The following is a 15255-nucleotide window of genomic DNA, read 5'->3' as shown; positions in this document are numbered from 1 at the left end:
CTGGAACAAGACTTAGGGTTCCTGTTCAGTCATCGATATAATTGACAGTTATCAGAGTCTCATTGCATCTTATTTTATTTATTTATTTATTACATTTATATACCGCCCCATAGCCAAAGCTCTCTGGGCGGTTTACAGCAATTAAAAAAAATAAAAACAAATATACAAATTTTAAAACACAAAAAACAATTTAAAAAGACAATTAAAAAAATAAAAACAATTTAAAAACACATGCTAAAATGCCTGGGAGAAGAGGAAAGTCTTGACCTGGTGCCGAAAAGAGAACAGTGTTGGCGCCAGGCACACCTCGTCAGGGAGATCATTCCATAATTTGGGGGCCACCACTGAGAAGGCCCCTCTCCCTTGTTGCCCTTAAATACCTGGTTCTTCTTTCATGAACGTTTATGCCTTAATAAATTTGTTAGTTTGTTGCAACAAAAACATCAGTGTTTTATGGCATATTAAAGACTGACAGTGCAATCCTATGCATCAGAAATAAATTCCATTGAATGAAATGGGTCCTACTCCCAGATAAGTGTATGTAGGATTGCTGCCCAACACATCTGCCCCTCTAGAAAATGTCTCAGAATGAACGTCATTACTAGACATTTATATTTTAAGAAGACTGGTTGTTCCCAAATACTTTTTAGTTAAATATATATTTATTCAAAATATTTACAGCCAGCCTTTCATCTAGATAGGTACCATTTCTAGGGACAGAACATAAGATATAAAATGCACAATAATAAAACAATACAACATATTATTCAGAACAAAGACAGCTTAAAAAAACCAAAAACAGGCTAAACAAATAGATAACATAGTTAGGAAACGTCAAACCAAAAGCAAGATGGCAAAAACTAGGTACTGCCTGGTTGGCACTGACATAAGAAGAGCCTGCTGGATCAGGCCAATAGCCCATCTAGTCCAGCATTCTCTTCTTACAAGTGGCCAACAGTTGCTCATGGGAAAGCTGCAAGCAGGATGTGAGTGCAAAGAGTGCTTTCCCCTCCTGTGGTTTCCAGCAACTGGTATTTGGAAGCATACTGCCCCCACTTATGGACAGAGTCTTCTTGGTGGTGCTTCTCCATTTGTGAAATGTTGAAAGATACTGTTCCTGGAAACCTTGAAGTGATTAGGGTTGAGGATATGTGGTTGTTTTTAGATGTTGTTAGTAGTTTTAAACATGTTATTTTATTTTTAATGGTGTTTTTAAATGGCATTGTATTACTACTTTGGTGTTTGCCACCCTGGGCTCCTTTGGGATGAAGGACGGGATAGAAATTTGATTGATAAATAATGACATCTCCCCCTGTCTCTTGCTGCCCTTTATGCATAGAACTGCCTTTGTGATGCCAGCTCTCTGACGGGGAATTTTGGGGTCCAATGGACTGGGGGTCCTTGGGGAAATTGAAGACACAGGCTTGCAGTAAAAATATACGCCTTTATTTAGTAGTGAACATAGGCAGGGTCAGCCTCCCATGATGTTGGTGGAGCTCTGCCTCATGGCACTGCCTTCTGGATCTTTTGTACACTCCAGGACAAAGACATTAGCATATACAAATCAAGAAATTACACATAAGCATTACATAGATATTACGCTGCCTACATTATGTACTAGCCAACCAGGCAATATTCAGTAAATCTAATACCAGCCCATTTCCTCTATGACGGAATATATTCCAGAGCTGGCCCCTCTTAAGCCTTGGAGGGTACAGAGAGTGCTGTACCAGGGTCCTGTTCCCATGATCTTATCTCCCTGGGCCAAGCTGTACCAGCATACTGTGCATACCAAGAAGAGGCCCCAAGGAGAGAAGGAGAGAATGTTAGCTCTGGCCTACTATACTATTAAAATATTATAACCTTATAATTCCCAAATATATATATAATATATAAACATAAAAACTGAAACATGTTGCTTGCATAAGTATTCAACCCCTGTGCTGTGGAAGCTCCCAGTTAACACAGATGAAAAAAATTTCCCTATCGAGGACACAGTTATCTTCCCATTGGCCTCCACCTATGAACCATTAAAGTTGCTGTCACATTGTCAGGATAAAAACACCACTGTTGAAGGATCATTGGTCAGGCTGTGTATCTAAAGGAAAATGAAGACCAAAGAGCATTCTACAGAAGTGAGAGATAATGTAATTCAAATGCATAGATTAGGAAAAGGGTACAAAATAATATCCAAGTGTTTGGGTATCCCAGTGAGTACAGTTGGATCAATAATCAGGAAGTGGAAGATGAATCACACCACCCAGGCACTGCCAAGAAAAGGCCATCCCTCAAAACTTGGTGCTTGAATAAGAAAGAGATTTGTGAGAGAAGCCACAGAGAGGCCAACTATCACTTTGAAGGAGCTACAGAGTTCAGTGGCTGGGAGTGGAGTAATGGTGCACCAGACAACCAGATCAAGAGCTCTGCATGACACTGGCCTGTATGGAAGGGTGGCCAGAAAGAATTGTTACTCAAAAGAAACCATCTGAAAGCACATCTGGAGTTTGCCAGAAAGCATGAGAGTGCCCCACCTGCGATGTGGGAAAAGGTTTTGTGGTCAGACGAGACCAAGATAGAGCTTTTTAGCCAAAACTCAAAGCACTGTGGGTAGTGCAAACCTAACACTGCCCATGCCTCAAGACACACCATCACTACAGTGAAGTATTGTGGTGTTAGCATCATGCTGTGGGGATGCTTCTCATCACCAGGGAATGGGCATCTTGTTAAAATCGAAGGAAGAATGGATATAGCAAAAGACAGGGAAATACTGCAAGAGAACCTGCTTCAGTCCACTGAAAAACTGAAGCTTGGGAGGAAATTCCCTTTTCAGCAGGACAATGATCTCAAGCACAAGGCCAAAGTACCATTGGAGTAGCTCAAGAACAAACAGGTGAATGTTCTGCAGTGGCTCATTCAAAGTCCAAATCTCAGTCCCATTGAGAATCTGTGGCACTCTTTGAAAATTGTGGTCCACAAGCGACGTCCAACCAACCTGAACGACCTGGAGCAAATCTGCCAAGAAGAATGGGTCAAAATCGCTCCGACACTGTGTGCAAAACTGGTACATACCTACCCCAAAAGACTTAAAGCTGTTATTACAGCGAAAGATGGCTCTACCAAATATTAATGGGTGGGGGTGGAATACTTGTGTAAGCAACATGTTTCAGTTTTTATGTTTCTTACAAACATTTCCCAACATAAAACCAGTGTCACTTTACAATAATTGATTTTGAGTTTCAGCATTTCAAAATAAAATATCATACAGAACAAAATTATAATGTATCATTTGTAATTCAGTAATATGAGAGCATTGGTCAGGGGTCGGATTACTTTTGCAAGGCACTGTATATGGTAATAACTGTTGGTGTTTGCGGATGTTTGCGTGATCAGCGCAGCTTACACTTGAGAATGAGATGGTCAAGAAACTCCAGAGGCAAGAGATAGTTTAAGAGTCCTTTACTTGGACATTAAGGCATGCACGCTTACAAAGCAGTTTTCACTTTCCTCCTAGCAAGAAACACTCAGTAACAGAACTCCACAGAAAGCCGCTTCTTCTCACAGAGATCAAACCCCCACAGAAGGCTGGCAAAAGCTTCTCCAGCCTTTATCTGACCGGTTGCCTTGGTAGCAGCAGGTGTTGGCCTTGAGGCCGTGCCAGGCCTCTGCCAAGGCTCTCCAAGGACCTTCAAGAAACTTAACTCATACTCCAGGCTTTCAGGCTTGATGGAAAATAACCAGAGGTAGTATTGCCTATGGGTCAACAGCTCCCACCTTTTCCATCAAGACTGCAACCTACATTTATATTTCAGCAGTACATGTCTACAGTACATTTTTACATACATATGCATCCAGTAATACATTTTAGTCTCCAGTTACATTTCAGTACATTGCATACATTACATTTTCAATTTACAGTTCACACAGCTCAAACTTTATTAATCAAACTTTGGTTGTACACAGGTCAGATACAAAGTTTCTGCATCCATCTCTATTTCTTGACACATACCCGGGCCGCTGACTACACCCACTGTAAATATGTCAGGCGGCTTCCCAATGTTAGCTCTTTCAGAGCGTCTTAAGGGAACTGGAGCTTCGGCTCCCACTGCACCACCACCTGTGCTTGTTCCTGGCACAGCTTGCTCAGGATATGTCAGATCGTCAGCCTTACGTTTCTTTGTTTTACATTTGCCCCAAATCAGTTCATTTAATGCATCCTTCAGTGGAATTTGTGTTCCTTCCACTTTTACCCCTTGTGTTGGCGTTTCGTCTGACCCATCGAGTATAACTGTTTGTCTATGATCCCAAGGCTTGTCTGAGACTTTAATGCTTCTGCTCAGAACAACCTGCTGTGTTTGTGGGACCCACACTCTGTAATACGCATTCTGGAAAGCCAGCACAAACCCTTCCTGTGCTCTGGGTGCCAGTTTGCCACATCTTTTTCCCCTGTGGAATGTGAACCCAGCAGCGGGTTCCAAATCTCTCAATATGCTGCACCCTAGGTTTTCTTCCAGTAAGCTTTTCATATGGTGACATCCCAAGTGCACTGTGCAACACCCTGTTGTGTATGTAATTTGCATACAAAATACACTCTGCCCAGAAAGAGTGTGCTAGACTGGAATCACCTAACATGGCTCTCAATGCTTCCTGAAGCCCCCTGTTTTTTCTCTCCGCAAGACCGTTGCTGAACGGAGAAAATGGAGCTGTGAAATGTTGTTCAATGCCTTTACTTTCAAGGTATTCATGTAATGCTTTGCTTGTGAATTCCCCCCCTTGATCTGATCGGATAGCTCTTACAGTGATGTTATGCTGAGTTTCGATTCTCTTGATGAACAGGCGCAGCTTCTGCTCTGCTTCATCTTTCCGTTTCAGCAAATAAACATGAGTGAATCTCGAAAAGTCATCTATCACCACCATAAAATACTTCGCACCTCCTCGCGAAGCCTGTATTGGCCCTGATAAATCTACATGAATGAGCTGGTAGGGAGCAGTTGTCGTGCTTTCAGCCTCCCTGTTTATGGGTGCAATTGTCATTTTAGCTTTATGGCAGGCATCACAATCAATCAACTGACCACAATCTGTCAAATGCATGTTTTCACTATGACTCAGGGTTTTCTTAATTGTTTCGTAATTTGCATGCCCCAGCCTTTTGTGCCAATCATGCACACAGCCTTTATGTGTCTGCGCCTCAGCACCGAACGCAACACACCCTGCCTGATTGCTCTGTATAACGAACTGTGCATCTTTCAGGCTTCCTTGCATGCATACCTCACCCCCTCTTTTCACAAAACATTTGTCCTTTTCAAACACCACATTAAACCCAATACTGGTTAATTTTCTGACTGACAGGATATTGTTGGACAATTCAGGGACATACAGAACATCTGTAATAATGCCAATCTTACGTATTTTCAACGTCCCTCGTGCCTTCACGACTCTTTTGGAACCATCTGCTAATAGCACAGAGTCCCGCACAGCTCTAGATGTGTGAAACAAACTCATGTCCTTAACGAGTGTATGGGACGCACCACTGTCACACACCCAATCCGTCTCAATAATCTGAGGCTTCTCTGTACTGACAAAGTTCACGCTGCTTTGCTTCCAGCCTCCGTCTCTGGTTTTTCGCTTGACTGCACAGTACCTTTGAATGTGCCCACGTGCTCCACAAAAATAACACGTTATAAGAACATAAGAACATAAGAAGAGCCTGCTGGATCAGGCCAGTGGCCCATCTAGTCCAGCATCCTGTTCTCACAGTGGCCTACCAGGTGCCTGGGGGAAGCCCGCAAGCAGGACCCGAGTGCAAGAACACTCTCCCCTCCTGAGGCTTCCGGCAACTGGTTTTCAGAAGTTTTAGTGCCCTGCTGCTCTTTGAAGCTTGTCTGCTTACTTTTGACAGCTTGCAGCTCAGTCTTTTTCTTCTCTTGTCGTCTTTCCATTCCTGGGTCAATTTTTCTTCAATAAAGTCCAAATTTAATCCGCCATCTGGCATTGCCTCCATAGCCATGACAAGATTGTTCCAACTTTCATCCAGTGAAGCCAGAACGATATAAACTTTTTGAAGAATACTATGTTCCATCCCTCTATCCTCCAACTCAGCGAATAAGTGCCGGAATTCCGTGAGATGCTCAGTCATAGTGCACTCATCCGTTAAGCGCATCTGGTACAGCCGTCTTGCCAGACACAACTTGGACCCCGCTGTCTGTTGCACATGAAGGGCCTGCAACACGTCCCACATCCGTCTGGCTGAGGGTTCATCTCTCACATACAAAAGTTGAGAATCGGATAGAGCCAGGGTAATAAACGCCTGCGCCTTCTCATCTTTGTGCCTCCAGGCCGCTTGAGGTGGTGCTGGTGGGGTCGCTTCTATCACCTCAAATAAATCCTCTTTTATCAGGAAAGCTCTCATCCTCAGCTTCCAGCTGGCGTAATTAGATTCTGTAAGCCTTTCCATCGGCATGCCTCCAGACATGTTGACAGCCATCTCCGCTCACCTCTGTCTGGCACGATCAATCAAGCTGCCCTCTGGAACACTGCCTTCAGTTCAGACCAGCCTCTTACTCCCGTGTAGCATGCGCTGGATCTGGGCCCATAACCCTGTTGGTGTTTGCGGATGTTTGCGTGATCAGCGCAGCTTACACTTGAGAATGAGACGGTCAAGAAACTCCAGAGGCAAGAGATAGTTTAAGAGTCCTTTACTTGGACATTAAGGCATGCACACTTACAAAGCAGTTTTCACTTTCCCCCTAGCAAGAAACACTCAGTAACAGAACTCCACAGAAAGCCGCTTCTTCTCACAGAAATCAAACCCCCACAGAAGGCTGGCAAAAGCTTCTCCAGCCTTTATCTGACCGGTTGCCTTGGTAGCAGCAGGTGTTGGCCTTGAGGCCGTGCCAGGCCTCTGCCAAGGCTCTCCAAGGACCTTCAAGAAACTTAACTCATACTCCAGGCTTTCAGGCTTGATGGAAAATAACCAGAGGTAGTATTGCCTATGGGTCAACAATAACTTTCTTTAGATGAAGGTGGGAACAACATTTGTGAGCTACATTTGTGAGTTCTTTGTGAGCTACAGCATATATCAGTATTATTTTTGCTTTACTGGTGACAATTTTAGAATGAAGACTACTTATTTATTTAAATTATTTCTATACTCCTTTATCTAAATAATACCAGACATAAGATCCACATATTAAACTTTAAAAACACACTGAAATTCAAATCACTGTATTCAACAATACTTTACAACAAAGGTAGGTATGAACAGCCAGCAAATGCCAGGGTCGCGAGTGGGGAACCTTAGGCACTGGGGGCTAGATGTGGTCCTCCAGGCCTCTCCATTTGATCCCTGGGACTCTCCCCAGGTGACACCCTTCCAGCCACACCCTCTCTCCAGTCTTCCTGCATATCTCCCTGAGTGTTTTTGAAGGGCTGGAATGTGTCCTTAAACTCTGAGAATGGCTCTTGGTTGCCTGAACAGAGAAGGATGTGTAGTGTGTGAAGAAACTAGCCTATTGCACAAAGGTAACATTTACATTGATTGCCTTGCCCACTTTTGTCACTGGCCCCTCCCAGAACTGGCATGTGTCCCCCAGAAGGCATTGTGATCCTTGAGCTTAAAAGGTGAACAGATGAGTTTAAACAAACACTGAAAACTCATCAGAGTTTATGCATGTGTTATTTAAAGGCAAAGGGAATTCCATAGGCTGTGTGCCACCACAGAGAGAGACTGCATTGGGGTTGCTGCATAATGTTTCTCAGCAGTCGGGTACAGCAAGGATAGCCATCTCTGATGATTTCAACACATGGTGAGGTCTATGTGGAAGCTCACATTACTGCAGATATCTATAGGCCCCAAGTCTTACAGGTATTCTATATGTCAACAAGGGAATCTTCAGCATATCAGCAGCCAGTGCACTCCCTTCAGAACTGGTACAATGTGATCATAATAGGCTATCCCACTCAGCAGCCTAGCCTGTGTGTTCTACACCAGCTGCAGATTCCGAACGCACTACAACGGTAGCCCCACATAGAGCACATTACAGTAATCCAGCCCTAGCTAGCAGCAAGTCACTCCATTATATCTGCTTTTTCAGCTCCAAACATAATTTATCTTTGTGACTTGTGTTAATACGATTCTTGGGCAATGCACCATGTTTTTATTTTAAGCTGTTACAGAATTACGATGCAGTTGTGGTGTGAATTTTCAGAACTGAGGTCAACAGGATTGTTTAATTCAGCTCCATGAATTTTCATGCTCTATGTAACATAATGTAAACAGGTTATATTAACTGTCTTGATAATGTTATCTATCCCATGATTATTAAGTGCTAATTGGGCATGTATGTATTTTCTCTCTCTCAAAGCATTGCTCTCGCAATGTGGAGTGTTGTGGACACCAGCTCTGTGTCTGGGGTCAGTGTGTAAAAGCTGCCTCAAAAGGAGAAAATGGAACAATTTGTGAAAACCAGCATGACTGCAATTCTGGAATGTGCTGTGCATTTTCAAAAGGTCAGACACTTAACAGCACTTTCTGCTGTTTCTATTCTTTTCATGGGATGAGAGGCCAATCAAGTAACTACTTTAGTGTGTAAGTTTGTATTTCTAATGTGTATATCACCTTTCCATGTGGTTTGGACTACGACTCCCATCAGCCCCAGCCAGGGGTTAGGGATGATACTCCAAAACATCTGGAGGGCACCAGGTTGGGGAAGGCTGGGGTATATTAATCTGTAAGTGAAGGAGAGGTTTCTGCCAGAGAACACATAAAATTATACAGCCACAAGAGTGGCTGTTTACTACAGTCAGCATGGATTTTTTGCGTTCTGAAATGTTAAATTGAAAATACTCCCATGCCATTTTGATGCTTCCCATAAACTCATTTCAAAACAAAACATTACAAAATCTGTAGTCCTGAACTCAGAAATGCTTGCTTAACAATCCTCTAAACATTCATGGGGATACATAAAACAGTCAGAGAGAATCAAGAGTTCAAAGTGTAGAAAGAGAAAAAAACTAGATCCCTTTTGGACTTTTGTCTGTCAGAGTTCTTATAATTAGTTGAAATTAATTAAAAATCAGCCATGTTCACAGAGTACCTGTAATCCTATTACTGACCTTGCCCAATACTCTGACTTTCATCTTCTGCAGTTTAAAAGTTAAAAAAAAAAAGCCTGGCTGATTTTTAATTAATTTAAGAAATTTAGCATTGAACCAAATGATGTCGGGCATGCTCAGTAAGAACCAACTGTCAGTGTTCTAAAAGCCAGTCTCACACCTGCTTGGTTTGCCTAATCAGGGGGTCACACCCACACCAGACCTTTATTTCACCCCAGGCAGTCATGGCTTCCTCCAAAGAATCCTGGGAAGTGTCGTTTGTGAAGGGTGCTGAGAGGAGATTCTTATTCCCTTGACAAAGCTCCAGTGGCTAGAGTGGTTTAACAGTCAGCCACTCTGATTGAAGCTCTGTGAGGGGAACAAGGCATCTCCTAACAGCACCCTTCACTAACTACACTTCCCAGGATTCTCTGGGGGAAGCCATGACTGTCTAAAGTGAAATAAAGGCCTGGTGTGGATGTGGCCAGGGACAGCTGTGGTTTAAATTTGGGTAGGAGGCTACATGTGCCTGCTGTAGAATAAAAAGGTGGGGGAAACCCTGAAAAAGAATGATAAGGTTAACAATGTTTTCCTTTTGGAAAGGAAAGGGGCTTCACCTCTGCCCAGTGCCCACCCATCCAATCTCCTCTCCCTGCCCCTCCCCCAGGTCAGTTTCACATATCCTGTGCAGCCATACTTAGGAGTAAATCCCATTGAACTCAATAAGCATGCACATGAACAGACCTGCCCTTCCCTACTCCTCCCTCCAAACACCTCCTTTTTGCACCTTCCCATCCCCTGTGGTCAGTTTCACCTATTCAATGCATGATTGCAGGGGAGTAAATCCCACTGAACTCAATAAGCATGCAAATGATCAGTCCGTTCTCAGCAAACTTGCACAGGATCCCATTTCTTACCTCCCAGATTAAAAAGCAGAGAAATTCACTAATAAACAAAAAACCTTGCAGTTTAAGAACGTACTTATAGCCCACAGATATTTCTATCAAACTTTAAAAAACAGGGAAATTGGGCAGCTATAGTGAATGTACCGGGAGAGCAGGAGACCTGACCTCCCCTCTGAGATATTGGACTGCCCTACGACTCTGTCAAAATGCAAACACAGTTTGGGTTGGTCTTTCACAGTCCAGTACACTTCCTGTGTAACTTGGAAGAATTTGGTAACTGTGCCTCTGAGCATATGGTGAGTGGTGGTAACACCTGCAGTCATCCCAAATAACGGAAACAAGACATGTGCTGTGCTGATCTTGTTTTAGCAGAAGGAAGCAACAATATTAAAACAGTTGATATAGTTCAGATAATCACTTTAAATATGTTTGATTTACTTTGCAATTTTAGTGAAGTTTCCTATAGTAAATAATTTCCTTTTGCTTCTGCTTCTGTGAATAGGTGAAGTACAGCAACACTTTGCAACACTAAAAAAAACCCCTCCAAAAGCAATTGTGGAATAATGGCACTGACTATTCTGCAGAATAGTTTCCAATGGACATGAGGAGTGTCTCAGTTTGCACAAGATAAACCAGTGGGAGGTGAAATATATTCTAGCAAAATGCTAGGTGTGCTCTGTGTTTTTAATTGACCATGCCAACCTTTCCTTAAGTGGAGTAGTTTAAGTATAGCAGGCTGAAAATAAGCATCTTGGGCAGGCCAAGTTTCTTTTTTCCAACAGGTAGAGTCATTGCTTAAGTAGCAACATATTGCAATCCGTCTGATTTTACATCAAACTGTAGTTTCAGATTCAACTGTTAATGCGCCCAAAACAGAAATAGAGCATAACCTCCAATTTGAAACACAAAAGCCTGTTTTCACCATCATACGACACTGACCAATAAAAAGGCTTTGAAATTAATAAAAATAAATTTGATACAGATTTCTAGGATGAATAATGAGAGAAATATAATTTTCTAGGTTAGATTCTCTGTAGAAACAGTAGTAACACAGGAAAGAAGCAGAGTAAGAACACCAACAAACATACAAAAATATAATTCTTTGGAGATGGCAGGTGTTGCCACCACTCACCATATGACCAGAGGCACATGTTACCAAATTCTTCCAAGCTACACAGGAAGTGGATTGGACTGTGAAAGACCAACTCAAATTGTGTTTGCTTTTTGACAAATTTGTAGGGCAGTACAATATCTCAGAGAGGAGTTCAGGTCTCCTGCTCCCCTGGTGCATTCACTATAGCTACCCAATTTCCCTGCTTTTAAAAGTTTGATAGAAATATCTGTTGGCTATAGGTACGTTCTTAAACCGCACTTTTTTTGCTTATTAGTGAACACACATCATATGCTGAAGTTTGAGCAAATGAAGAAGTGTTTCATTTTATAACTGAGCATTGGGAAAGGAAAGCAGCGTATTTTTTACCTCTTGGTGATTTGATTGAGATTTCCTGTCAATGAATAGGAATTTCCTTAACTAGAAACTACTTTCAGTCTACTTTGTACTTGGAAGATTATCAATATGGGAGGATGTGTTTCTTGAGGCACTCTTTCAGAGCTTTACAATTTAATGGAGTTGGCATCATGCACTTGTACCAAAGCAGAGTTTTGATCTTTATAACGTCTGTTTCCAGCTTTTGAGGAAAAATCCTAATTGTCAGTAGAATGAAAATGAGAACTAGATACTTGGGAAGTCTTACTGAGTTTCACTAGGAGAAGCAATGTGGCCTGAAGACTTTCATCTGAGTTCATGTCCCCGCCCAATTATGAACCCATTGGATGTTGTAGAGGACAGCTTGTTTTTTGCAACTTTCATCACATGGTCACTCAGTAGGAAACAAAATTGTCAGTGGAAAGAATTCCCATATATATGTGTTGGTAATAGGTGTTCCCACTAGCTCTCAGTCCCCTGTGTCTGTAAGATAGGATTAGTATTGATCTCAAACAGCTCTTATGAAAAGAAACAAGATGCTGTGAAGAAATAAGATAAAGACTATCAAGCATATTATACAGAATAGAGGATGATGATATCTCAGTTATTAAGCGAATTAGTTTCCATTTCACTAAGATGAACAGAGTGGTCTACATTTCAGTGCTCTCTGTAAATTATTGTAAACATCTGTTTATCTTGTTGCCCGTACTTTGAAGAGGATGTGTTGTACGAGTACTGAGATTACTAGGTGGTGGAGATGTAATCACTAAGGTATCCTTCAGTCACTGAACTTGGTTGTTGCAGGATGGAGATATGCTGCACTTAGACCTGGCTGAGAGGGGGCACTAAAGGCTTGTTTCTTAGCTGTTGAAAGCAAGATGGTACTTGAAAATGCACGTGACTACATGTGTCGTTAACGGTTAGGATTAATGCGGACCTTCTTGGCATTTGTTGTATATTGGGTCCTTGTAACTAAACTGAAATTCAAAAACATTTTTCTAGGTGACCACTTAGATCTTGTTGGGAGGAAAGGACTGACATTGCTTTGTATCACAGTTTAATCTGAGGCAATTATACATGTATGCAGTAATTCCTTATTTTACCTGCTGCACCTACACATTTTCTGCATGTGAAACTGAAGAGATCAGAAGCTTTACTGGGCTCTCCAACTTTCACCTACAGACCTCCTGTTTCCTGTGTGCACTCCATTACCTGGAGAGAGAGAACCTTGCTATGATCCTTCAAACAGGTTTCTGAACCTGATTACATGGGAGCTGGAGCCAGATGGAGCCCTCGATCGCTGCCCATGTGCACATGGATTCATTTGTCAGATGCAGAGGTAGGGCACTGGGATCAGGAGAATTTAGCCCAGAGAAAATGGGTATTTTATTCACTGCTCAACTTACCATGGCTTGTTTCAGAGATGTGTAGATTGGGTAATCATTTTTGATCACGTGAGCACCATGTTTATCACCTCTCTCTTATAGTTGCCCTGTATATGGGCACAGTCTGAGTAGAGACACTTACAGCACACACAGTGGGTCCTTTCAGAACATAATCTTTCCCCACCTTTTCTTGGCAAGGTCAGGAACCCATCTTCTGTTCACATGCACACCCCATTCTTCACTAAAGATGAAACTAATTTACTGGACATGTCTACCTAGACCAGCCTTCCCTACCTTGGTGCCTTTCAGAAGTTAGTGGAATTTTAACTCCCATCAGACCCTGCCATGGGCAGTGATGATAGGAGTTAGTTTAAAAATTTGGAGGGCACCAGGTTGGGGGTGCACGCACACTCTCTGAAAATACTGCGCGCTTATTCTTAGAATGTGCAAAGTCTCTGCTTCCAATTTTTTTAAAAATACAATCCTCCTTGTTTACAAGTCTCGATGACACAAGGATTTATTTTTCATATTTATAAACTGCACTTGCATATAAAATATCGCAAGGCAATTAAATGTATTAAAGTGCCCAAACATATTTTCCATAGGTCAAAACATGCGAAGAGTGAGTTACGTTTGCCTCTCTTTTGGCACTCATTTTATTTCAGAGTTCAGGGATAGAGAAAAGCTTTCAGTAATGCAGGTCTACTCAATCAGAAAAATGACCATTGCATTTTAAGGGTGTTATGTTCTGGCTACTTTTTCAATGCCTCATAATAGCCTGAAGCAAATTACACATGGACTGATTCTCACACTTATAGGCATGCTTCCATATGCCCTTGTACAACTGATCTAAAAGATATGTATGACTTTTTCCACAGCCACAGCAGCAATTCTCTCTGTGAACTATCCTTTAACAAGACCCAAACTGAGGACAAGGAGAATCCTTTGTTAGTGGATGAAATATCACTTTTGGATTTTGTAACCTCAAACATTCCTGGGGACTATGAAGAGAGATTGATCAAAGAATTGCAGGAAGGTTTGGATGAAGAAGTAACCGATCCAAAGAAACTGGATCCGATTTTTGGAGATGAAGTATAAATTAGTTTAGCAAGTTAATTGTTCACCATTCTAGCAAATGAGTTAGTGTCTTGTTTGGTACCTCTAAACATGCATCCCCTTTTCTCTCTGCTGGATAGAAGTGCAATAACTGGACTATATTATACATAGCTATCTTCCTCTGCCCTTGCATGATCAGATTTTTTTTCTATTTGAGGATCAACCCAAATTCTACATTGAAATATCAAAAATTGTTACTGGCTTCTTTCATGGACAAGTTTGAATTTTAAACAAGTTGAGTTTTGAACTTGTTAACGGCTAGAGTAATTTAAGTCTATTTAAAATTATTAGGGGTGGTTTGAGCTCTGCATTTTATGTATATATTGTTTTTCAAAATTCATCAAGCGCCTTCTTGAGGTTTAGACTGGGCATTGTTTTAATTATATATTTTAAAATACATCCAGTAACATTGCAAGAAAAATAGCAACTGCAGGGCCTGGGCCTTTCAAATGAAGTATAAAGGATGAGAAAACAAATGGCAGTGTGGCATTTAATTGTTAAACATTAGTAAAAGGAAGCATCTCTAACAAAGATCTGAGTAGGATGGAGTGTTAACATTAAATGTTTTCTCCCACCCCAGAAGTATTACTACAAGGCATGTGTTTTATATATATAGTACACACTTGCTATTTAGCGCTTACAATAAAGCAATATGATTGAAATTAGTCATGTGGGTCCTACTGTCTTCCCTAGAAAAGGTGGTTGTATTTATTAGATGTAAAAAATAGATGGCTTACCTAGTAACAAACTAATTACAGATTTGCCTTCTGTGAGACAAATTCCCATAATTGCATTCTTTTTCCCCCTCTTGAGCAATCTGCTTGTCCCAAATAATACTGTTTTGAAATTGAAATGGGTGTTCTAGATACATTATGTATGTATTAAGTTCTTTTATGTGCAGTGCATTTTAATTATTTAGCAGCACAAAAAGGGATACCACAAGTGGATGCCTAAAATGAGGTTTGATTCATATATACACTTGGGACCATCCCTCTGCAAACATGATGCCCTTTCAATTAGGGTGTTTCATAAAACTTCTTTTAGGGCAGTAAGTATTTTAAAGAGCAATTAGATTGTATTTAGCTTTACGGTTGAAATGGGGAATGAATTAATTCATAATGGGGAATCTTAGAGATGGGTTTATGAGCAATGCCCTTTGGAGGACTTAAGATACATTGGTGTTGAGAAATTGATTTGCCCTTTTTAGGGTATCTGCTTAAGGGGTTGGGGCCCAAGACAGGCTTCCTAGTTCATTGTATTGGGTAAGCGGATC

The 15255-nt window shown here is 41.5% G+C and overlaps 1 protein-coding gene across 4 annotated transcripts in view; it reads left to right on the top strand.

Annotated features, from left to right (window-relative positions):
- The window catches only part of DKK3 (dickkopf WNT signaling pathway inhibitor 3), a 75837-nt gene extending 61190 nt beyond the window's left edge, over nt 1-14647 (top strand). For all 4 annotated transcript variants that reach the window (XM_061610420.1, XM_061610421.1, XM_061610422.1 and 1 more), the window contains 3 exons: nt 8361-8505; nt 12664-12820; nt 13745-14647. In XM_061610420.1, coding sequence (XP_061466404.1) covers nt 8361-8505; nt 12664-12820; nt 13745-13964 — 522 coding nt within the window. In that variant the 3' untranslated portion in view covers nt 13965-14647. The remainder of the gene's footprint in view (nt 1-8360; nt 8506-12663; nt 12821-13744) is intronic.
- Nucleotides 14648-15255: the final 608 nt, after the last annotated feature.

This window comes from Rhineura floridana, chromosome 2 (genome assembly GCF_030035675.1).
Source record: "Rhineura floridana isolate rRhiFlo1 chromosome 2, rRhiFlo1.hap2, whole genome shotgun sequence".
Taxonomy (NCBI): Eukaryota; Metazoa; Chordata; class Lepidosauria; order Squamata; family Rhineuridae; genus Rhineura; species Rhineura floridana.
Note: the sequence above shows the minus strand (reverse complement) of the source record. Positions and strands in the feature narration are given on the sequence as shown.